Source organism: Montipora capricornis, chromosome 10 (assembly GCF_036669925.1).
Source record: "Montipora capricornis isolate CH-2021 chromosome 10, ASM3666992v2, whole genome shotgun sequence".
Lineage (NCBI taxonomy): Eukaryota > Metazoa > Cnidaria > Anthozoa > Scleractinia > Acroporidae > Montipora > Montipora capricornis.
The window spans coordinates 65261604-65278646 of NC_090892.1; the positions used below are offsets into that span (position 1 = coordinate 65261604).

The window sequence follows — 17043 nt, forward strand, 5'->3', positions numbered from 1 at the left end:
GTACTAAAGTGTGACGTCATGCTTCCATGGCAACCAAATTTTCTGTTCTAAACAAAGTTTGCCAAGCATAGCATTACAAGCGCGTTAAGCGTGGCTTTCGACTCCTTTTCAGTTTTGCGGCCTTTATTTTTACAGTTTCCCTTATTGATTGAACTGTAATTTTTTTTGGAACTTTGGATGACGTAGACGAATATTTATTCGTTTGAAAGAAGATCCCAATCGTCAACTGAGCAGACAAAGAGCCGAGGTGTTAGAGGTGAAAGATCGTGATGGTTCACTGCTTTGCTCCGGGCTGTGATCATCATTCCGAATCACATACTTGTAAATTCTATGGGTTTCCACATAAAATAAAGAAAAAGGAGGAGTACCAACGCTGGATTCGATTAATAAGGTAAGGTTAATTTATGGTTTGTCCTAGATCTTGTGTTATCAATTAAGTGGCGCTTTCGCGGCGTTTTGGTGTTTGGCTCGTGTTTTGATCTGTGATTTCTTTCAAGGACTGGTATCTCACAAAGTCTTTGCGATAGTATCTTATATAATATTCGTGCATTTGTTCTGGTGAAAAGGAAAACAGCTGTGATCAGTGAATTACTCCCATGATATGCTTGAAAAACTCAGTAGACTATAAATACATACATTCATTCATTCATGCTTTAACTTGGAAACTGTTTACTACAGTTCATCACGAACGACTGCATTCTCAAAGGAAGAAATATCATTTCCCTTGGCAGTTTGACGAAGGGGAATTTTACTTTGTTCTAGTTCATCATTTTGTAGGCGATACTGTTGCTAATTTTAAATAAACAATATTAGAACTCTCGTTTATAATAGCTTTAGATGTTGCACAGTACTGTAAAAGTGACTAACTAGTTCTACTTAGTGAGCTTATTTTTTTTATATAAACTTACAGAAGAAAAGACAGGGAACCAGGGAATCACTCCAGAATATGCAGTTGTCACTTCAGAGATGGGAAAAAGAGTGCCGGCCCAGAAATTTACACACGTAATGCTGACAAGTTGTTTCCATCAGAAGGATTTCCTCGAAAAAAGAAAAAACAGAGTAGTACTACACACAGCAGTGTACATGACATGGTGCAGGCCATTCGGGACAAAATGGAAGAGGAGGCACCTCCCTTGCAAGAAAAACCCTCAACAAACCAGGTTATTCTTGAAGCCGAACTTGACCTTGCAAAGAGGGAACTTGAGCAGCAGAGAGAAACTGCACAGTACCAGAGAACACATTATTCTGCATCAACTCTTACCACAGATATTCTTCGTATGGAAACTGGACTACCAACAAAAGAAGTTTTCCAGATTGTGGTAAATTATGCCTCTAGATTTAAGGATTCTTTGTCATACTATGCAGGTTGGAGAGTGGAGTCAATTATTTTTGAAGATCAAATTTTAATCACCCTCATGAAACTGAGACAAAACTATACTAATCTCCACATAGCTCAGTTATTCTCTTGTAGTGTTGCTACCATTTCAAATGTAGTTACAACATTTATTCATGTTTTACACCATATCTTATTTGATGATTTGATGACCACTATCCCTTCTAGGGAGAAAAACAAATTATGCTCTCCTTCGTCCTTTTCAATGTTTACTAGCTGTAGAATAGTCATTGACTGTACAGATATTGAAATTGCAGCACCCAGTCTTATGAGTCAACAGAATGAGACATATTCAAGCTACCGGGGCATGAATTCTTTTAAAGTTTTAGTCGGGGTGGCGCCCAATGCAGTTATAACATATGTAAGTAAACTGTATCCAGGATCAATTTCGGATAAGGAAATTGTCAAACAGTCAGGTCTAATGAACCATATGGCAAATGGTGACCTGATCCTTGCAGACAAGGGGTTCTTGATTCAGGACATTGTCCCAAAGGGTGTTTCCGTAAATATTCCTCCCTTCTTAGAGAATGGAAAATTCACTGCCAGTGAGATAAGGGCCACTAAAAACATTGCAAAATGCAGAATTCACGTCGAAAGGGCTAATGCACGGCTGAAGGATTTTAAGATACTAAACTTTATACCCCCCAAATTAAGATGTTATGCTGACAAAGTATTTCAAGTCTGTGCTGCCCTTGTAAATCTTCAGTTTCCACTGATAAAGGAAGGATGTGAAGGGGTAGAATTTGAGTAAGGACGTGCATGTAGTGGGAAAATTGAGAGAGTATTATTGATTAACATGTAGCTTTGATGCTTAGGGGAATAAGACAATCAATCAACCTTGATGTATTGCTTTTGTTTTCTTTAAGCCTGAGGATCAACTTTAAATTTCAACAAGGCAGATTAAGCCCATCTATTTGACCTTTATGTTTAGAAAATAAGGGGGCATTCTCTATTTTTGTAATGTGTAGAATAGTAACAAAATAATAGAACATTTGTCTGAAGTCACATATTATGCAGTAGAGCCAGCATTTTCAGCTGTAAACAATTGCAACTCTAATCTTAAATGTTTTAGGAAACACAACATCAAGAATATTTGATAATTCTCTGAATAAAAATGGTTTTGGTTTCATTACTGAGCATGGAAGGTTGCTGTACTTGTTATTGTTTCAGTATTAAACTTGTAAAATGGGAACAGGGTACAAACTTCCGGCTGGATTTAAACCTTGCAATAATTCTACAAACTATAGTTCTCCCTCAACAATTTTGGGAAAGAGGTGTTTAAAGTAAAATTCCCTTAGTCTGGTAAGGTTTTCTTCCCAGGATGGATCCTTCTTGATTTCAATAATGACACACCAGTTATTTGTCCAAACAACAAAATAACAATAATTTCGTTTGGCTAAGTACATTTGCCCTTGCACTTGGTGCCAGTAGACATGATTCCTTTTTAGCGAGTATGACCCGTCCTCTTTTTGCTCCAGACAAAATGTCTCACTTTTCAAAGCTTCCTCAATACTCGCATTTCTGAAGGTATAGGAACATTTCGGCTCTAGAACATGGTCTTCACCCACGAATCCATCAGGGGAAGCTCCAAGAACGCCTGATTCGTCAAGCCACACCCCTGTCTCAGCAACTTCAAGATGGGTTTTGGCAGTAAATGTTTTGATGGCTTCAGCCTCATTTGTGACTCCCCATGCCACAGCTTTGACACGTGAAATGTCATATTCTCCCAAGAGACGCTTAATAAGGGATGGGGTGACCCTCTTAGCATTGATGACGGAGCCAAAATTACTTGCAGTCAAACGCCCCTTCCTGACTAAATGCCAGGAGGGATTGTTTCGCTGACCGACAGTTAAAGAACTGATTTGATTTACAATTTCTTGCTCTACCTTTAATTTTCGTTTGATAAACTCAAGTTGTTCAGCAGCAGTAGATAAGGTGAGAAATTCTTCGGAAAAAATAACCTCTTCCACTGTTGAGACAGGTAGATCCCCCAGTTGTTTTGGCTCAGGGCTTAACAGCCAGCATAGGCCAGTGAACTTTCCATACGCTCGGAGCTCTGAATACAGCGCTTCTCGATCTCCTTGATTTGGTTGTCGGAGTAAGGCTGTATATCCTGGCTTTGCTGGAGGAAACATTTCAGCAATAGATTTCCGAGAAATATCAGGTGCATTCCGTTTTTTCCATGAACACTCAACATCAGTCCGACTCCAGTTATAAATTCCGTAGATGAACAGAGCTGCAGCATGGCTGCATTTATAAACTCCCCGAGGACACTCGCACTCGCTCGATTTAATCGCATTGTTTTGGTCAAGGTATATCTAAAAAGAAAATTATAATACACAAAGTTTAACAGTAGTTTTCTATAAGCTTTCTTCTCAATGTTGGCCATTTACCGCATTTCACTTACCGTCACATTATACACTTTTTTCTTCATACTAGCGTGAACTTGTCCCTTCAAAACACCTTGACTTGCACTAAAGCTTTCCACATGGTTTGATTTGCAGTGATTTTCACCTCTTGAAACGGATTTATTCTCATTTTCGAAGAAAGAAAGCAGGGACGCAATTGTCAGCACCGACATCTTGCTTCCCGTGCGTTTGTTTAGAACAGAAAATTTGGTTGCCATGGATGCGTGACGTAACTGCTTTAGTACTCTATTAGGGTAGCAGATGTTTGAAGGTGTAATAGCTGTTTAGTTTTATTCCTCAGTTAGGCCATCCCCCCTCCCCCCCTTTTTTTTCGTTTACCGTGGAATGCGTTTCCTGACATTGGGTCGGTTGGTCGGATTGAAGGAAAAAAAACCTAAATCATTAGCATTCTCGGAATCGGAGGCCTGGTACCCCAGCCCAGGAAAACAACAAGACGTGAACCCAAAATCAATATGGCAGAAAAATTGGTGAATGTTGTTGCAAAATTAAGACAGCGTGGGAAAAAGGATCAACCACCGAAACTCCTATGCTACATAAAATGGCTTAAAAACGTCGTTACCAATTTTTTATTTTATTGTGGAAAATGCCAAAAATTTGGATCGGTCGGACGACGCGAAACGGAGAAAAAATGAGGGTGGCCTTATCGAGTTCCATAAGTATAAAACTTAAAAACGGTTTGCTTTAAAATCAGAAAAGAAACAATTCACCGTTGCTGTTGAGAAGAGTGTATGCCAGGCAAAACAAGTTGCATCTCAGTAACCTGAAAGTTAAGAAATAATTTGCCTGTGTTTAAATTGGCAAATACACCAATACATCACTAACGTTTCATGTTTAACCGGAGAATTAGGGAAGCAGATGTTCGAAGGTGTAATAGCTATTGAGTTTTATTCCTCAGTTACCGAGTTCTATAAGTATAAAACTTAAAAACGGTTTGCTTTAAAATCAGAAAAGAAACAATTCACCGTTGCTGTTGAGAAGAGTGTATGCCAGGCAAAACAAGTTGCATCTCAGTAACCTGAAAGTTAAGAAATAATTTGCCTGTGTTTAAATTGGCAAATACACCAATACATCACTAACGTTTCATTTTTAACCGGAGAATTAGGGAAGCAGATGTTCGAAGGTGTAATAGCTATTGAGTTTTATTCCTCAGTTACCGAGTTCTATAAGTATAAAACTTAAAAATTGTTGTCGTTAAAATCAGAAAAGAACCAATTCACCGTTGCTGTTGAGAAAAGTGTATGCCAGGCAAAACAAGTTGCATCTCGGTAACCTGAAAGTTAAGAAATAATTTGCCTGTGTTTAAATTGGCAAATACACCAATACATCACTAACGTTTCATGTTTAACCGGAGAATTAGGGAAGCAGATCTTCGAAGGTGTAATAGCTGTTGTATTTTATTCCTCAGTTATCGAGTTCTAAAACTTAAAAATGGTTTGCTTTAAAATCAGAAAAGAACCAATTCGCCGGTGCTGTTGAGAAAAGTGTATACCAGGCAAAACAAGTTGCATCTCGGTAGCCTGAAAGTTAAGAAATAATTTGCCTGTCTTTAAATTAACCAATACACCAATACATCACGAACGTTTCACGTTTAACCGGAGAATTAGGGAAGCCGATGTTCGAAGTTGTAATAGCTGTTGAATTTTATTCCTCAGCTATCGAGTTCCATAAGTATAAAAGGTCATAAAACTAAAAATGGTTGTCTTTAAAATCAGAAAAAGAGCCAATTCGCAGTTGCTGTTGAGAAAAGTGTATGCCAGGCAAAACAAGTTGCATCTCGGTAGCCTGAAAGTTAAGAAATAATTTGACCGCGTGTTTAAATTAACAAATTCACCAATACATCACTAATTATAACGTTTCATGTTTAACCGGAGAATTAGGGAAGCAGATGTTCGAAGGTGTAATAGCTGTTGAGTTTTATTCCTCAGTTATCGAGTTCCATAAGTATAAAAAATAAAAATAGGTTTCCTCAAAAATCAGAAAAGAACCAATTCACCGTTGCTGTTAAGAAACGTGTATGCCAGGCAAAACAAGTTGCATCTCCGTAGCCTGAAAGTTAAGAAATAATTTTTCATTTTTTAATTGCGCGATGCTGGCCGTTGAAAACCGTGTTTTAGAAAACATTTCAAATTGATTTTTTGTCCCTCTGGACTATTTTGACACGTCACTCAAAATTGATTTAAAGTCCTTTGAAATATTATCGTCATTAAAAACTTTATGACGAAGTCGGCCCAACAAACGTGTCGAGATTAACACCTCTCGCTCCCTTTATGTCTCTTGCTCTGCCTTTTTAGTGTGAGTATCGTACTAGTCTTGTTACAACTCCCACTGAGATTTCGGTATTTTTTTTTACTGAAAAAACGGGGACCCACACTCCTGACCCAAGTTAAGCTCGTCATGAGTGACCTTTACCGAACCTTACGTAACCTTATGCAACATTTCTGAAAGTGAGCCGGTGCGGCACTGCGGTAACCAAATTTGAGAGACCAATTCTCACGTGAATTGCGGAGACGTGATATTTTCAAAGCATGGAGTCAGAAGACAGGTGTTTGTGGACAAAGACAGAGAAATGGTGTTTTAGCATTAACACTTGGTTTTTTAATAATTTCTGGACTTTGCGGAAATCTACTCGTTACTATCGTAATTCTTCGTTTTGAGCGACTTCGTCGGCACTTGAACAGTTATTTGATCCTGAACTTGGCAATAAGTGACTTTTTAACAACATCTATATCAATGCCATATGAACTTGCTACGGTACTCGATCAAAGTATCATCTCTCACAATGGAGTGCTTTGCAAAGTTGGTGGAATTTTGTCTTATCCTTTCTACATTTCTTCCACCGTAACACTTGTGATGTTGGCGACTGAACGACATATTGCCGTGAGCGATCCTTTGAGATACGTGAGTCGTGTTACCACACGCACGATCTCAATAATGATCGCCTTTGCCTGGTTTCAAGCTGTATTTTTCGGTATTCTCTTCGCTATCTTGGGAAAAGTGGAATTTTCCAAGAAAAGCTTAGATTGTGGAGTAACTTGGGAAGGAACACCATTATGGCTAAGTTTGTTGGCTTTAATTATGAATGTCGTCCTACCATATTTCTTATTGCTCATTATGAGTTTGAGAGTTTTGACCATAGCAAGGAGACAAGTGAGAAGAATTGCATTTGAAATGTCTGCACAAACTCGGCCGTTTCGCAGGAGAAGAAACGTGTTTTCAATTTCAGGTATGTATGAAACCAAGAATCAAAAACGCCTTTCCCTTTTTTTCTGGAATAATCACGGCTCAATTGAAAACTCGGCTACCTGGTAATTTTTATTAATTATTTGCGTCATATCAAGGAAGTTCAACATTACCATTTTCACCATTCTTCCTAAAGCATTTAGATTTAGCATTTCTTTCCAATACAAGCAATGCCTTGGAATACGAAATTATTTACTTAACTGTGACAACAGGTCATAACAACCCTAAAAGTCGTTTTTAAATCTTTTGGCCTTGAAACAATGATATACTGTAATTCAAAGCTGCTTTGAGCATCGAGGGAAAGAAAAGAGGACACGACAGGATTGACGATAAACTAACATTTACAACAATCCTCAAAATTGAAAATACATTGATAAAATTTGACTGACAAATAATGTTCAATATTAGAGTAGTAGAAAGCTTTTCCAGTAGTAGACCATTCCGAGAATGAAACGTCAAAAAAGATGAAGAAAGAGAAGGTTTCATAACCAGTCCCTCGATTAACTATGCTGCATCCAAGTATATGTCGCCACAGGTAGCCCAAGTTCAATGTATGAGTATTTGTGCTGTACTATAGTATGCAAGAGTAGAAATATGAAGATTTGTAAGGGGAAAATGGTTTTTCTCTAAATTCAAAAAATACTTTACGATTTAAAATAAAAAAATAGCTTACCTTGCTTTAGTCTTGTATGTCTGTCTCTTGTACGGTTTCTTGGTCGATTAAGAGCGATTTAGGTAGTTTTTGGTTCCTCTTCTTTTCCCTCTATATATTATTTCCCAAGGATGGGGACCAAGACGAAGTCGCCGAACGGAATCACCGAAGGAAAAGGGCCATAAATTCGCTCCTAAAGCTTCGATCACCTCTAAATTCCACGTAGATCACGGACGATACCTTCGCTACTTATTCGTCTTCTTCATTCCAGCCGGTTGTACACTGAGAAGGAATCAAGGGCCGCCAAACTCTGAAACATTTGCTCCGAGAGCCATCGGATAAGACTTTAGTCACCGCTGAAGTCGTGTTACCGAAACCGTTGAAAGATCGCTTAGCGACCCGGCCTAAGACTCACGATTGGTCACCATTGTGCCAGCTCTACTGACCAATCGCGAGTAGCTAAGCGATCTTCCAAGGGTGATTTACGTATATACAGGGAAAAGAAGAGGAACTTATCCATTTTACAGTAGTGAATCGCAGTTGTTGCTGCAGCTCCTATTTTTCATACGAAAGAATTCTTTTAGTTCCTTTAAATGGATGTCTAACTACTTATGCAATTTCTTCATTGTTTTCCAGGCCCAGAGAGCAAAGCTACTGCAGCCATCTTGGTTGCCATCATCGTGTTTCTAATTCTTTGGATTCCGTTCCTTATCACTCGGGGATTAATGGCATTTAATGACGTTTATATTCCTCCCGTGGTAAACACATCAGCGGTGTGGATATTGCATTTAAACTCTGTGGTAAACGTTCTAATTTACACACTTCGCAGGTCAGACTATAGACAAGCATTCAAAGACGTCATGCGCTGTACGTCTCTCTCAGGGCCTAATGTTTTTGAGTTAAGCGTAACTAACAGAACTGATAAACGAATTCTTAACCTGCGAAGGGCGTCTGCTGTGAAGTTCAAATCTGCCAGCGAAATGGACAATTCCGCTCCCGTTAACCCTGCCCGCTCGTCCTGAAAAGGGAATCGAACCACAACTTTGTATGGAACTCCAGGACTCCGTCTTCCCCCCATTTCACTGATTTTATGGTGCACAATACCCCAAACAACAACACCAAACAGACAAAGGAAAAAAAAAAACGCAGGTACGCGCCCAACAAAAATATCCAGTGTATCAGACTTCGGAATGCATTGAACAACCAATCGGATGTGATAGGCTTCGAGACAAGAAATTCAACACTTGTCTACATATCAATATAAGTAACAAATAATTTTGTTAAATATCTCTTTAATAAAAAGGTTATTTACTCTTGTATGATATCTTGATTAAACAAATTAACGTCAGTTTTCTATGCCTCTGGCCTCTTATTGATGATAAATTGCGCCGTAATATTGTCAAAGTTGCTGTGGAAATCACGAGCCTCACCCTTCCGGAAATGAATAAGTGGCTCATTTCAAGCCAGCCTCTAAACTAAGATAAGGCATAGCATAGAGAAAGCATAACAATAACAGCGGAAATACAAACAAGCGTTTAAATTGATGATAAAAATTAGCCAATGAGCTAGAGAGAATTTAGATAGTTATTGTAAAATCTTTAATTCCTCCTACAAGTCAGTTACATGGGATCGATTTAGCTCATTGACCAATGCAAAAAATCACCTTATTTTGACTCCAGTAGCGTACCTCTAATTATACCAAGCTGAATCCGAATCGGAATCTCAAGCTTGAATCCCAAAGAAGATCGTATTGTCCCTTCAGGAAAAGAATAGTGGTTCGGTTCAAACTAGCCTATGAATTGAGATGGAGCAGTTTACGATAAGCCCGATAAAGCGTCAGAATAACGCAATAACGGTGGAAATCCCACATGCGTTTTTTACAGCTCCTCATCTAATTTCCTATCTTACTAAACATCCCCTTGAACTGCGAGCGACCTATCTAGATACTTCATGTTATCACAATTTACACATAAAGTGTGCATACGTCCAGCACAGTCTTTTCTGCATTGAATCACTGATCTCCGGCATACCATGAATTCTTGACAAGTTTCTGCCGTGAGGGATTGTAATATTAATGGCCTAGGAATGGACCAAACACCAGACGGTCAATATTTGTTTTCAGTCACACCGATATTGTGCTGGAAGACAGTCTCAGTTCTCGATGTGTTCAAAACTCTTCTCCAATGCTCCACTCCTAGTAGCCAGACGGGAAAATCTCTGTGTCCTAAAAAATGAATCATTCTTCATTGACTTGATTTGCTCACTCAACAACATGGTGAATGAGGAGCTGAAACAAACCATTCCTGGAATAATTATGCCTTTAAAGAGTTAGGAATACATGACACCGACCCCAAACTCCAGATTTTTCTTTTAGTAAACAGCTATGACGTTGTTCGTACTACCGCGTAAGAACGAATGCAAGCGGGAGGTCTGAAGAACACAAACGAAGCGTATCAGTATACGCTTACGAAGTTCAAATTTCCCGAGGTAAGGTTCTTTGTGTATTGTATTTGCATTACAATGAGGCATTCATATTTAAATGATATAGAAATACCTGGAACAAACGTTTTATTCCCGAAGGGTTTGAATTGGATACAACATTGAGTCAGCCGAATTGGTCAATTGTTTATTTTCCTGCATCATCACATAAGGGGCAATATTACTGAATGCTGATTGGCTGAGACGGAGGCCACATTCCTTAATCACGAGAGCATTTTGGTAATCCAGAGGGCTTGATTACTTGATTCTGATTGGTTAACAGTTTCTTGTCAAGAGCAAGTGAAGTTACAAGAGAATATTCTTCCAGATTCTGACCCTGATTAAACTGCGTTTTGTCCACGTGTATAATACAGTTTAATTAAATTAAGCGCTATTTTTGTTGACAGCATCAATTTATTGACATGAACCTCAACGTCTTTAACCGAATGTAAGCATGTTAAGTTGATTGTCGAGGCATTGAACGGGTTTCCTTCAATAAGTTTGCCCTTTATGTGATGAACATTTGATCGCAATGTGCCCTCGTGAAGTTAAGGATTAATTTCTCTTGTATTTTCAAAGATTTACAGATTGCCTCGTCGCTTCGCGACTGGGGCAATTTTGTGACAACTTCGGGCCCACGCGATTTCATATAAGTTTAAAAGTAAACACTTTTCTGACGCTGATGGGGATTAGGCCAATTTGGGTAAATATGGACTCTTGATATGATCCCTAGTAGTAATCTCAGATTATTGAAGTGCATTCGACAGTCGCTTTGGAAGCCAGGGAGAACGGCAGGGAAAGAAACACTCGTATAGGACCAAAGTTTGAGGATATGAACATGTACTTATTGAGATAGTTTCATGTAACCGTCGATTTCTATGACTCATTTGACATGATATTGCGGAGATAATTTGTCCTTGGTTAGACTCCGAATCATAAGTAAGTGCTGTTGATATGTTAGTGAGGCTACGCGTTCGCCCACATTGCATGCCTATTAATGTTGTTCGACCAGGTGCTCGATGTAAGATGGCGACTGTTTATTAAACCGTTTGTTTGAGTTCAATCCTCGCCTGAATTCTATACTTTAATGAAGCAAATCAACAAGTGCGACATGTTCGGTTTAGGGAAGTAAACTGTGGTCAAAATCACTACGCATCGGCTATCGCCTCGTGGATCCACAGCTACTTTGACAATGTTATGACACAATTCATAATCAATAACAGGACAGACGCATGAAAAACTGACATCAATTTGTTAACTCATCATTTGTTATAACGTCATCCTAGTCCACACTAGCGACGCAAGGATAAGCACAACATTCGGAAATGTGTTAACTTGTCGTGTGGGATTGTCTCTGGTTCTAACCAAAGGTGCTGATGACCAAGGCTCGACTGAGTCTGCGTCAGTATAAGCTAGTGCTCGAGCTCAACGCCAACGCTGCCAGTGAGTATTTTACAACTTTTACTTGTGTCCAGCGTACGTTATTTATTCACAATGAACAGGTACAACAGTGGAGTTGGTGTAAGCAGACACCACGCTAACTGATGTCACCTGAACTAAACTAAACAAAATGACACAGTAAAATTATGGTTGAATACCATGCGTGACTTAGAAGCCGACTCAGTGTTTTTGCAACCAAAATTGTAAGCGAAACAAAAAAAAAAGTGGCTTTCTTGAAACTTCGCCAAATGGCAATTGTCGAGTATTGTGTAATAATAATTCAGCGTGCATGTATAATTCTGTCGGTATATTTGACATTTATGAATCAGTATTTTTAAGAAAATCCGTTTAAAGTTACGAGCTCGAAAGCTGAAAGTACTTTTGTTAAACATATCCTTATTTCATTATCAAAAACTTTTCCCTGTCGTAATAATTTGACAGACTGAGTCGAGCCATATACAAGAAATGTTTTCTACATTGTTATGACTTCCAAGTACTTTATGCTTCAGGCTTTAAAAATGAAATTGATACTTCATCAGGGAGTCAAACACACCTGGCGCGTACCCACGATTTGTCTCGAGGTCATATTTCATCGCGGTTTTTTCTGAACCTTGCCACCCGGCAAATACCTTATATTTTTATGTCTTGTAGGGCTGCGGTAGCATTTTTAATGAAAATGGACATTACACACTTTTGAAGACGTCTGTTAAGTTAGACCGAACCGGTGTTGTGATTGAAGCAGGAAAGACCGTTAAACCTCCACAGCGATAACAGCAGAGGCACATCCAGACTGATACATTGATGAGCCGAAGCGCACGATCAACAAGGTACAAAATCATATCGTTATTACAATGTTAAAGGAAGCAGACCGTCACATAGTTCACTTTTTTTGCTCAGGATAGTCGACAAAGTATACGAATTATTGAAGATGCGTGATCACTTATAAGGCTTAAGAATTACTTTTTCTTTACGAAAATTGATTTCACTCCGTGTTTACTACTAATGAATTTTCATTCAAAAGAAATGTTAGAATTTTTCTCCTTTTTTGCTACTTACATAGGTTATATGCTTTATTAAGATAAACTATACAGATACCGAGAGCTCCAAAGCTTTCCAATTTGTGTTATTTTCCGAAGTAGCCTATTACATCCATTTAAAAATCACACAATAATTATTTAGTCTCAAATAAAGGATTTTAGTCAGTACCAATATTTGCACACGATGGTTTTCTTTGTTGTTTATTTTCCTGCAATTCGATTGGTTACCTTAAACAAGTCTTGAAATCTGATTAATTGGTTGTTTTGTTTTAGTGTTTCTTTCTCATTGCCTGGGGAAATGGTGCGATTTATGGCGAATAGTGCGCATAATAAATCGCACTGCTGAGAGCCAATCAGATTGCAAGGATCACGTGATTTCTTAATGGGTGTAATAACGCTAAAGATCGTTTCACCCCTGGTTATGTAACATACGCAAGATAAACAAAACCATAACGTAATGTAGATGTTTTGAAGCTTATTTTATTTTTTCCACATTCAGCTCACATATTTGATCATACTATGAGTGTGAATCAGTGAAAAGAGGGCATTATAAGCTGCTTTGCATCTTCTCGTGCGAATAAGGTGAGGTTGAAAACCTGTTCAAGAAGAATCTCCTTTATCTGAGTTAATTAATTTGTCCAGCCGTGATTTTAATCAAACAATGAACACAACTTATCAAACCCGGCCAAATATCTCGTCTAAAAGAAACTTAAAATTCACTAATTTCATGAAATCAAAAAATATGATTCTTCAACAATTATTCGCCGAAGGCGAAGTGATTATCGGCGATTAGTAAATTTTCAGCTCCGACTATTGCATTTCTAACTTTTTGATTGACTAAAAAACTCCGACTATGAGCCAATACTCGAAGTTTTACATCATATGGAAAATAGTGCGCCAAGATGCTCTTTCCGGACGCTTTGTAAAATTGTGAAAATAAAAATCGGCGGCAAAACCCGGTTTGAGAATTTACCAAAACAATTATTCCATTCGCCCTTGTTGGATATGAAGTGATTATAACCAACTCGCGCTACGCGCTCGTTGGTTATTTTATCACTTCATATCCAACTCGGGCTCATGGAATAATGGTTATTTATTCCCCGATAATCACTGAGCCTGAGGCGAATAATTGTTTTAGTATAAATAAACATTTCAAAGCGAAATCATCTTAATTTACGGTGGCAAAACGACCACTGGCAGCCATTTTGTCCGTCGAGGTGATTATCGGCTGATAATCCGAGATAGCGAGCCAATGAGAGCGCGCGCTTTGTATAATCACCTGTGTATTTATATTAAAATACAATATATTATTAAATGGCTAGTGTTTCTGGCCGATATAACGCGCGCTCTGAAGCATTGGCTAAGAGCTGCAGCTAAGCGTTAGGGCATTATTCTCCCGTAATGTCCACCGTCCAATTATGGATTATGCAAATTAGTTTTATCTTCTTAGAACTGTTCTGTTTGCCATATAACAAACAGCTTAATTTAATCTCGACGTTCAGTCGTTACAGCAAAATCAGTTATTTGACGAATCTGCAAAAGCATTTGCGTGGGGTTAATCTTGAACTATAATCTTTTATCATTAACAGCCATCTTTTATTTCAGCAGGTACGCCAATCTTTTACATTTATAACGACCTTACTGAATACTAATCGATCACGCTCATTACACTAAGCTGGGATCAATTCCTCACTTCAACTGTAAACTCTTGCATTGTCAGATTAACGTTCGGCACATACTTGTTTCAAAATTGAACTTTAAAATCAAACGCTAAGTATAAGTGGGCTCCCATCCTCCGGCCCTATCAACATTTTTGACATCATTGTTTCCTTTCCCATGTCGCAGTTAACATTAAACCGACAATTTTCGAATGGCAAGAAAAAAAAAAAACACGAGGAGCATGAGTGCCTAGTTTTAAAACGAACAGGGGTCCATTAAACTGATTGTTTTGATCCAAGCTTATTTCCTTTTGCAAAGCGACTAAGACAAAACAAAAGCAAAAAGTACACAAACAAAACAAAAACAGAAAAAAAACATGAATATTCTACATGAAAGATCTGTTTCTTCGTATGTCGAGCACTGAGCAGTGACCATCTGGGCATCGCTGAGTGCACTCAGTCCTGTCGTGTGAATTGGCTGTTGGAACCTGTGAAAAACGAGAAAACCCAGAAGATGATGTTGAAAACCCGGCCTTTCATAGCTCAGCGCACGCTTGTAATGCAAGAACTGAAAAAAATTCAAATTGAAGAACAATTTCGTTTTCCCTTTCTCATTCTCTCCGTTCAATGCTTCACTCTGCATTTGATAACTACGAAAAGCCAAAAATCAATATATTAAAATGTAACTCTTTTGCAAAGGCTGTAAGGAAACCTCGTCTTAAATCGTTATTTTATACCCTTGGGCCGAAAGGTTTTACATTTTATGTTCGTACCCCAATGGGAACGATTAATGATTGTTCCGGATTGCTAAAAGGCCGGGTAAACCTGCATGACTAGAGTAAACAGGTTGACAAGAGGAGACACATGCGAGCAAAGGGCAAATATCGTGGAACACATGCATGTAGCCGCTTAGATAACAACAAGATGTAGTGTTTCGAAATACTCAAATTATGGAAGGAGTTACTAAGAAATTTGCTAACAATATTATCCCCGGTCAGGCTCTCAAACGGCAAACTTGTAAAACAGTATCTTTATTACTTTTTGAACACGTATGTTACTACTGTACAATTTTTGTTTATTTATTAAAGGTTTAAAGTGTGGGAATAAACAGAGCTCTAGCCTGCGAGCGAAGCGATGAGTTTGCTCGCAGGCCAAACAATCAAACAAACTTTGAGCGACGACGGACCGAGGTAATATTCGTGAACATTATTTGTCGTTAATAAGTTGCTCCGCCGTTCGAATTAAGCATTTTCTTGACCTTTAAGGTGCATGACTTCAGCTCTGTATAAGAAAAAGGTTATTCGTGACTCACGCCTTGATATCATTCGCGCTTTTGATAATTAGCGAACATAGTTGATAGTCTGATAGCTGCAAACAAATGGTATCCTCAAGTTCTAGGGGTCGCGTTCAAAGGCATTTGATCATATATCAAGGCCATAGCAGGACGTGGCCAAAACTGGAAATTACGCCTATTAGGTATGACCCACGTCGGTCGCGCACGGTAGACACTGATCGCAGATATATCAAACGGCGAGGCGGGAAAATGCTTCATGTGTTTACAATTCGCGTGAGTTACATCATGCAACGCTTACTTCTTCTTTTTGCTGCTTTTATGCAGGCATATTTCAATTTCATCGATTTCCAGCTTTTAATCGTTGCTTATGCTCTTCAAAAGATTCAACGGAGGAGAGTGATCGCCATGGCATTTTACATGAGACGTAGACAAAAGATCCGCAGGAGGCTTCGGCGTTTACCTCATCCTGTGAATTATAACTGCTTATTCTGGCTGTACGACGGCCCAGACGAGTAGAACGCCGGGGAATACGTAAAGGGGTGGAATTGATCAGAATTATATTGAAAGTTTCCGTTCGCCATGCTTCTCTAGCGTGCGGCACTGTAAAATGCATGAGTTTTTTGATGGTTTTGACAAAAGCTCTTGTTTTATGGACTTATGACCAGATATGACAAGCTCTTGAGGCAGGACATCGGCCCTTTTAATCTTATGTCCTCTGCGGCTCGTATGTCCGCTGTCGCGACGTAAGGGTCGCGCTTGTCTTAGAGAGGTGATGACAGATTTTATGCCTATCCAAACATCTATGTCTATGTCTTTCTATCAATCCAATTTACTTTTTGAGTTGCTTCCGGCTCAAGTTTCATCTCAAAAAGCGTAGCATTGTAGAAGGTACATAGCTCAAGAATTCACTAGTCTTGGTGCGGCAACTCGCTTAAGTGCTCTCAGGCGCAATTACCCCATTAGTTGGCTCATGGTCTTCTTTACTTAGAGTGGCAAGCGTTCGCCAGGCTTGAAAACTGCCAGACAGTGTTGCAGTAAATGCGGTAAATATGTCGTGTCATATTTCTAAGATAAAGACGATTTCACTTAGCTTTCGACTCTACTGTTAAGTTAAATTACAGTGGTTTCTTCCATTGCCTTGATCGAACGCACTTTCGTTCATTTCATTTCGTACTTTAAATGAATGATTCTTTGGTTAAGTGTAAAACAGCTTTGGTATCGAAGCGCAGACGTCATCCTCTGTCACCGAAAATTGTAGATCCAAGATGGCGGTCCCAGACTCGATATAAACTGCAATTTAGCGGTTGATGAGTCCGTTATCGTTAACGCTATCTCAATCGTTATCGTGCCGGTCTACATCGTCATTGTTTATGTGTTAGGCAGTTTGCCAATCCTCTACATTTGGTGGAATTGTTATTCATA

The 17043-nt window shown here is 38.8% G+C and overlaps 4 protein-coding genes across 7 annotated transcripts in view; 3 read left to right on the plus strand and 1 right to left on the minus strand.

Annotated features, from left to right (window-relative positions):
* Positions 1-2547, plus strand: LOC138019544 (uncharacterized). Its single transcript, XM_068866383.1, has 2 exons — positions 1-391; positions 911-2547. Exons 1-2 carry the CDS (start codon positions 270-272, stop codon positions 2142-2144), a joined length of 1356 nt encoding a protein of 451 aa, XP_068722484.1. The 5' UTR covers positions 1-269; the 3' UTR covers positions 2145-2547.
* Positions 2240-3974, minus strand: LOC138019545 (uncharacterized). Its single transcript, XM_068866384.1, has 2 exons — positions 3801-3974; positions 2240-3711 (listed from the first exon to the last, which is right to left on the minus strand). The coding sequence occupies exons 1-2, from the start codon at positions 3972-3974 to the stop codon at positions 2635-2637; spliced, it is 1251 nt and encodes a 416-aa protein (XP_068722485.1). The 3' UTR covers positions 2240-2634.
* A 1540-nt stretch (positions 3975-5514) lies between these two features.
* On the plus strand, positions 5515-9019 carry LOC138021201 (trace amine-associated receptor 7h-like). The gene is made up of 3 exons (XM_068868061.1): positions 5515-5599; positions 6347-7045; positions 8357-9019. Exons 1-3 carry the CDS (start codon positions 5515-5517, stop codon positions 8734-8736), a joined length of 1164 nt encoding a protein of 387 aa, XP_068724162.1. The 3' UTR covers positions 8737-9019.
* Positions 9020-11502: 2483 nt separating this feature from the next.
* The window catches only part of LOC138021872 (alpha-1A adrenergic receptor-like), a 24908-nt gene continuing 19367 nt past the window's right edge, over positions 11503-17043 (plus strand). For 2 of the 4 annotated variants that reach the window (XM_068868896.1, XM_068868895.1), the window contains exon 1: positions 15540-16664. Coding sequence is in view for 3 of the 4 variants with exons in the window: in XM_068868895.1 (XP_068724996.1) it covers positions 16660-16664 (5 nt within the window). In the remaining variant the exon portion in view is untranslated. Of the gene's footprint in view, positions 11636-12277; positions 12460-13168; positions 13252-15415; positions 15518-15539; positions 16665-17043 lie in introns of those variants that run through there. The other 2 variants (XM_068868893.1, XM_068868894.1) reach the window with 2 other exon arrangements.

What these genes read in the sequence shown, in the direction of transcription:
- LOC138019544 (XM_068866383.1), top strand. Translation starts at nt 270, where the DNA reads ATGGTTCACTGCTTTGCTCCGGGCTGTGATCATCATTCCGAATCACAT. An exon ending in CGCTGGATTCGATTAATAAG is followed by an intron (nt 392 to 910) that starts GTAAGGTTAATT and finishes ATAAACTTACAG; the next exon opens with AAGAAAAGACAGGGAACCAG.
- LOC138021201 (XM_068868061.1), top strand. Translation starts at nt 5,515, where the DNA reads ATGGTTGTCTTTAAAATCAGAAAAAGAGCCAATTCGCAGTTGCTGTTG. An exon ending in GCAAAACAAGTTGCATCTCG is followed by an intron (nt 5,600 to 6,346) that starts GTAGCCTGAAAG and finishes ATATTTTCAAAG; the next exon opens with CATGGAGTCAGAAGACAGGT. An exon ending in AAACGTGTTTTCAATTTCAG is followed by an intron (nt 7,046 to 8,356) that starts GTATGTATGAAA and finishes TTCCAGGCCCAG; the next exon opens with AGAGCAAAGCTACTGCAGCC.
- LOC138019545 (XM_068866384.1), bottom strand. Translation starts at nt 3,974, where the DNA reads ATGTCGGTGCTGACAATTGCGTCCCTGCTTTCTTTCTTCGAAAATGAG. An exon ending in AAAAAGTGTATAATGTGACG is followed by an intron (nt 3,712 to 3,800) that starts GTAAGTGAAATG and finishes TTTTCTTTTTAG; the next exon opens with ATATACCTTGACCAAAACAA.